This window comes from Arachis duranensis, chromosome 3 (genome assembly GCF_000817695.3).
Source record: "Arachis duranensis cultivar V14167 chromosome 3, aradu.V14167.gnm2.J7QH, whole genome shotgun sequence".
Taxonomy (NCBI): domain Eukaryota; kingdom Viridiplantae; phylum Streptophyta; class Magnoliopsida; order Fabales; family Fabaceae; genus Arachis; species Arachis duranensis.
In genome coordinates this window covers 9345636-9352228 of record NC_029774.3, presented here as the reverse complement: position 1 = coordinate 9352228, position 6593 = coordinate 9345636, and the positions used below count along the sequence as shown (strand labels likewise).

The 6593-nt window shown below is 36.8% G+C and overlaps 1 protein-coding gene across 1 annotated transcript; it reads left to right on the top strand.

Annotated features, from left to right (window-relative positions):
- Positions 1-1022: 1022 nt before the first annotated feature.
- On the top strand, positions 1023-5760 carry LOC107477511 (putative disease resistance protein At3g14460). The gene has a single exon (XM_016097550.3). The coding sequence runs from the start codon at positions 1123-1125 to the stop codon at positions 5326-5328; it is 4206 nt and encodes a 1401-aa protein (XP_015953036.2). The 5' UTR covers positions 1023-1122; the 3' UTR covers positions 5329-5760.
- The last annotated feature ends 833 nt before the right edge of the window (positions 5761-6593 follow it).

The following is a 6593-nucleotide window of genomic DNA, read 5'->3' as shown; positions in this document are numbered from 1 at the left end:
ATGAATATGAATTCTAAATTTGGAGCATGCAGTGTTCCATCTGATAAAGACCTCAATCTTGGGCAATCTAGAGACTCAAGTGATGAAAGGTAACCCTTAAAGTCTCTGTTAACATTAACTGATTGAAGATTGGGACAATCGCATACTGAGAATTTTGAGATTGGGAAACAAGTCTAACTCATCCATGACTCCCTATTTCGCCGCATGTCCAAAATGCATTACCAATTTACCACAATGTTCTCTGCCTCATATACGACTTCATGTTTATCGTTCACCTATTTATATACTCAGATCACTGATATGTTAGCATGTACCCAGAGATTGTTTGATAAATAAATTTGAACAGAAATGATAAAAGATCATAACTAAATACTATCATAATTTAATTAAAAAAATGAAATAAAAATAAAAGATAGTGAAGTGAATGATATGATATGATATGATTATGATATTTACGATCCAATAAAACATGCGAATCCAAATCCTGGTTCAGATAACTTTTCTAAGAATATAAACAATACTTATTGATTACAATGACATTTATAACTAGAATTTGGTGCATGTTATGTCAATCAATCACAAGCCAGTATACGACTCCAAAGTTGTATATTTTTCATATTTGATGTTGTATTATAATTTTATTTGATTCCCCCAGCCTAAATACACAAGAATATGCCTTTGATATTATGATATGGCAAATTGAATTCTATTCAATGCAATAAATGAATAAGAAACGGTTGTACCTGTAAGATACATAAGACTTTTTCAAGCTAGTGGAGCCAGCAAAGCAATGATTGCAGTTGCACGTCTCTTTGAAAACCATAGGCTAATAAAAAATGATAGTTTATAAAAATTTTCTAGAGTTTTGAATTTTATAGAAACCAAATAAAAAAAAATGTTATTAGTAAACTAATGAGACAAATTTACATGTTACATTCATTCTTGCAGTTAGTCAACTTAAGAAAAGTCCACCACCTTCATATTCTTTCTGCATTATCAACATTGTTCTTCTTCTATGATAATTGTATCAATCTGAACTCTGAACAAAGACAAAGAAAGATACAATACAATACAATAGATTAGAAGCCATATTATTCAGCTTTTCAGTTTCCACTTTGAAGGATGTGTAGAGCCTTACTCTCTTCTTTGCTTCATGATTTGATGGACAACCTTCTCTACCTCACCTCTCAAACCAAACATTTCATGATGAAGCCACACAAATACCAGCGCAAGCTCATGGATAAATTGCTGATCCTTGATGCTCTTGTGGATGATGCCGAACAGAAGCAGTTCACAGAAGGAACCAATGCACAAGCAGTGAAAGGTTGGTTAAATGAACTAATACATGCTTCATACCAATTGGAGGAGCTTCTGATGCAGATCATGGCCACCATTAAGTCTCCGCATTCGCAGGGCCAGCAATTCTTCAAAGTCATCACAACAACAAAGAAGCCGGACAAGTATATCATGGCTCGAATCAACGAATCTCTTGAGAACTTAGAATCTCTGGTGAAAAAGAAAGATGTTCTTGGATTAACTGAGCATGCTACTTGGAGGGAATCGTTGCAAGGATTGCCTTCGTCTTCTGATGTGTTGGATAATTATTTCTATGGAAACTATCCAAAAGATTACTTCTATGGAAGAGAGGAAGAAGAGAAATCTATATTGGAAAACTTGTTATCAGCTAGTGAAAGTGATGAACACATCAAGGTGATTAACATTGTGGGAAAATCCGGGGCAGGAAAAACTGCTTTGGCTGATGTTGTTTACTTCAACCACAAGGTAAGGGAGTCTTTTGAACTTAGAGCTTGGATCACTGTTCCTTACAAGGCCACTGCTACCTTCATTGCAAAGAAGATTCTCCAGGCAGTTACCGAGGAGTTTGTTGCCGGAGAAGACTTCGATGTGTTGTGGAAGAGATTGCAAGAAAGCCTTGATGGGAAGAAGTTTCTGTTGGTGTTGGATGATATCAGGATTGAGGATGAATTACACAAATGGAGAAAGCTGATTGCTTCCCTTGAATCTTCTGCAGCAAAAGGTAGTTCCATAATCCTAACATCAAGTCCTCATGATGATCCAAAGCTACTGATGTTACCTGCAAATCATGATGTGCATGTGAGTTTCCTTTCAATACACAATTGTTGGTCAATCTTTTTGGTGCATGCTTTTGGTCAAATAGACCTTCATCAACACCCGGAACTAGCCGCAGTTGGCAAAGAAATCGTCAACAAACTGGGAAACCTTCCCCTGGCTGCAAAAATGATAGGGAGTCTCTTACAAGATAAGTTGCATATCAACCAATGGGTTCAGATCTTGAGGAGCGAATTGCTGGATGCAGGGGATGTGGATCTACCCATCCCTTCATTTCTAGTACTCTGTTATCTCGATCTCCCTGCGCAGCTTAAGCGATGCTTTGCTTATTTGTCATTGTTTCCAAAGGGCTACGAGTTCAAGCAGAAGGAGGTGATCCTCTTATGGATGGCCCAAGGCTTTCTGAATGACTCTGACTCTAAATCCAATGGAAAAAGCATGGAAGACATTGGTGATGAGTACTTTGGTTATCTAATCATGAGGTCTTTCTTGCAACCCTTTGGCTCTGGTGTTAGTTTCATAATGCATAATCTGGTTCATGACTTGGCAAGCTATGCATTTGGAGAATCATACAAGCACCATTTGTCCTATTCAAGAAGCACAGAAGATTTTCCAGAATTATCCTTTTACAAACATGGAGAATTGTCAAGAACCATTTTACCTATATACTTGCCACTTGAAGGGGCTCCTAGGTGGTTCGACTCGTCGCTGCTTGAGCAAATAATTATGAAGGTGAATCCACATGTCTTCCGGGTCTTATCCTTATCACACTATGATATCACTCACTTGCCTGCTTCAATTGGAAGACTAAGTTGTCTTAGTTACTTTGATCTCTCTCACACTGCATTGCAGACACTGCCAGATTCCATTTGTGATCTGCTTAGTTTGCAAACACTTCTGTTGACAAACTGCACTTCTCTCACAAGTCTCCCCAAAAGGATATGCAATTTGGTAAATTTGCGTTACCTTGATGTTAGAGATAGTGGCCTGCAGGAGATGCCGTTGGAAATGCATAAATTGACAAGTCTCCGGGCATTGACAGACTTTATTGTTTCCAAATATGTTCCAAGGTTTGGAGATTTAGCAGGGATGTACAATCTCAAAACATTGACCATTTCGAAGTTGGAAAATGTGGTCTATGCTAAGAATGCATCAGATGCCAAACTAAAAGAGAAAAAGACCCTTGATGAACTTATGCTTCAATGGAGCAATGGCAAACACAGCAATGGGAATGAAATGGAAGTGCTTGAGAGTCTAGAACCACATAAAGACTTAAAGAGACTAACAGTTGAGTACTACAATGGTGCAAGTTTCCCAAATTGGTTAGGAGATAAATCTTACTGGGATTTACAGCTAGTAGATCTCCGCCACTGCGAAAATTGCAATTCATTGCCAACATTGGGGATGCTGCCATTTCTTAAAGACCTCTTCATTGAAGGGTTCACTCAAGTAAGTTCCATAGGTGCTGAGTTTTATGGGGTGGCAACTGCTTCACAAAAGCCATTTCAATCTTTAGAGAGATTACAATTTCAGGATATGCTGGAATGGAAGGAATGGAGCATATTAGAAGGCATTGAATTCCCTTGTCTTGTTGAGCTATATATAATACGGTGTCCTAAACTAGTGCGAGATTTGCCAAAGCAGGTTCTTTCTTTGGAAAAGTTGGAGATTTTTGGATGCTATGCCCTTGAAGCTCCACTTCCCAAAGTCTCTGATAAATGTCAAGTGTTTGTGCATGACAGCAATGACATTGTTATGAGAAATATAGCTAAAACCCACTCGCAACCATCCTTGCGCCGGGTCAAAATTTCAGAAGAAGTGCATGAGATCACAGTGCAATCCTTCTCTGGTTTTCCAAGCACTAAGTACACTGTTGGTTCTTCTTTAGGTGAGATTGAAGAAATTGCTCATGAAGAAAGGATGGAGAGTGAATCCACAAGAAGCAGATGGCCACTTGATTCTTCATCTTCAGATACATTAAGGATACCGAAACTAAAGGAAACTTCCTCTAGAATTATCAGTCACCAAGTTGAAGCGAACATTCCCAACATCAAACAGCAAAAAGATCCACAATCTTCAGATACTAAATTTGATACTCCAATCACCACACAAGCAGCTATCAAGGTAGAAACTTCATCAAAAGAAGACTTAGATGATCAAAGATCATCCTTTGAAATGCTAAAGATTTCAACTGTGTCACAATTGAAGTCATTGCCAACCAAGCTGCACAGCCTAAAAGTTGAAGGGTGTGAGTCCTTAGAGTCCCTTCCAAATGACTTATTGGAAGGGATAACTACTCTTGAAGAATTGTATCTGATTAGTTGCTCTTCTCTTAGATCCCTCCCTTCCCTTGGTTCTGTCACAACACTTTATATACGAAACTGCAGAAGATTGGAGAATCTGCCATCTTTAGAATCAAGAAAGCAGCTTGCCTGTCTCCACCACTTGTTCATAGGGAGTAGCTGTGATTCTCTCACTTCTTTGACCTTAGATTTGTTCCCCAAACTCAAAATTCTCTGTATATGGGATTGTCTCAACCTGCAATCATTTAATGTCACTAAGGAGTACAAGGGTGATCTTCCATCACTTGAGTCTTTAGAGATTAGAGATTGTCCAGGATTGATGTCTTTTCCAGAGGGAGGAATACATGCTCCAAATCTAGAATCCATATTCCTTTCCAATTGCAAGAATCTGAACAATTTGCCAGATGCTATGAACTCTCTAACATCCCTCAGGACATTATTTCTACATAAATGTCCAGAGATTGAATGTATTCCCTATGGGGGCTTGCCTTCAAGTTTAATTTTACTCTCCATAGCTTATTGTGACAAACTTACACCACAAAAGAATTGGAGATTGGACACTCTTGAGTCTCTCAACCGCTTGGAGCTTGAAGGTGGATGCATAGGCATGGATTCATTTCCAGAGGACATGATACTTCCTCCCAATATAAACTCACTTTGCATAAGCACACTGAAGAGTCTCAAGAAGCTAAACTACAGTGGGTTCCAACATCTGAATGCTCTTCAAACACTTGAAATTCATTGCTGTGGCATGCTTTGTTCCTTACCTGATCAAGGCCTTCCTTCCTCCCTAAATCAACTCTGTGTCCAAGAATGCCCTTTGCTGACTCCAAGACTTAAACCAAATAGTGGGAAGGAGCGGCACAAGGTGGCTCGAATCCCACACATACAAATTGATCACCAAATCCTCTATTGGAACCAGTGCCAAAGCTAGGCACTCAGGTTAGAGGACTAAAACACTATGTACAGCCTACATGTTATGCACTCTGATGAACATTTATTTTCATGATTTTTATTAAACCAAGAGAATGCACTACTTTAAAGCTTATTTTCTTTACAGAACTCTGGGGGAAAATGTTTTCTTAATTCAGTGGGATAACTGCAATCTTGTTCAAGACTCATATAATTATAAGCAAATGATCAAACTTCAACAATGTTATTTAAATAAAATTTTTCCATGAGTTTTCCAATGGACCAGATGCATGGACCAAAAAATTTGAACAAAAAAAATGATGAGTTTTCCAATGGACCAGATGCATGGACACCTAATGGCGGCCGCAATAATAGAATGAGGTGAATGGAAGTAGTCATCTTGAGACACTATTATACTTTTTCTTTCAAACTCACCGATATTCATAAGAAAATAGATGAGATCTTTTTTATACTAACTCAGAAATTTTCATTCATGGAACTTATATTAACAAGCATAGAAGTACCATCAATTTATAGCTATAATTAGCGGTTTAGATTCCTAAATATCTAAAGCAACTTATAACAAATATACACGGTTTACAAGATTGTTTACTGTCAATTCCTATTCAATTTTACTTTTCTTTAAAGGTTCCACATTCTTCTTTTGATTAAGTCAAAGTTTGTAACTCATCTTTTAATATCTTGAATACTCTAGACTTGTTAAAATAATGTTTGATTTATATTACCTTCTTAACATGCTTTGACAAGTGTTATGATTAGCTGATTTTTTTTTATAAAAGAAAAGATAAAAGAAATAAAGAAAAGAGAGTAATTAAAATAACAAAAAACCTTTATTAAAGGATTAATGTAGACATAATTAATATGTAATAGCTTGGTTTTTGCTTTACTGAACAAAATGTTGGATTTGTAGCATGTGAAAGCGTTCCTCATTTGACTATTCTTCCATTTAGTAGATGTTACTAAATTTGTCTCAATAGTATAATTATGGAATTATGGAGAGCGAAGAAACTGATTATGAAGCAATTATGGAAACTCAAGCGGCTGCAGAAGGATTAACAGTCTAATTTGTAATTACCAATACTAGAATGAGACTCGCGCATCGCGCGGACGGTAAATTAATAATAGTATATAATAAATATTAAAAATAGTTATATTTTGTAGAATTAAATTAAATATGTGTAAACTAAAATTAAATTTAAAAGGTACTTTGTTTAAAATAATTTGTAGTACAAAAAATTTGAATGTTAGAGTTGTATAAAGTGACAT

Bases quoted from the DNA above. Each gene is read 5' to 3' on its own strand.
- LOC107477511 (XM_016097550.3), top strand. From the start codon at position 1,123: ATGTGTAGAGCCTTACTCTCTTCTTTGCTTCATGATTTGATGGACAAC.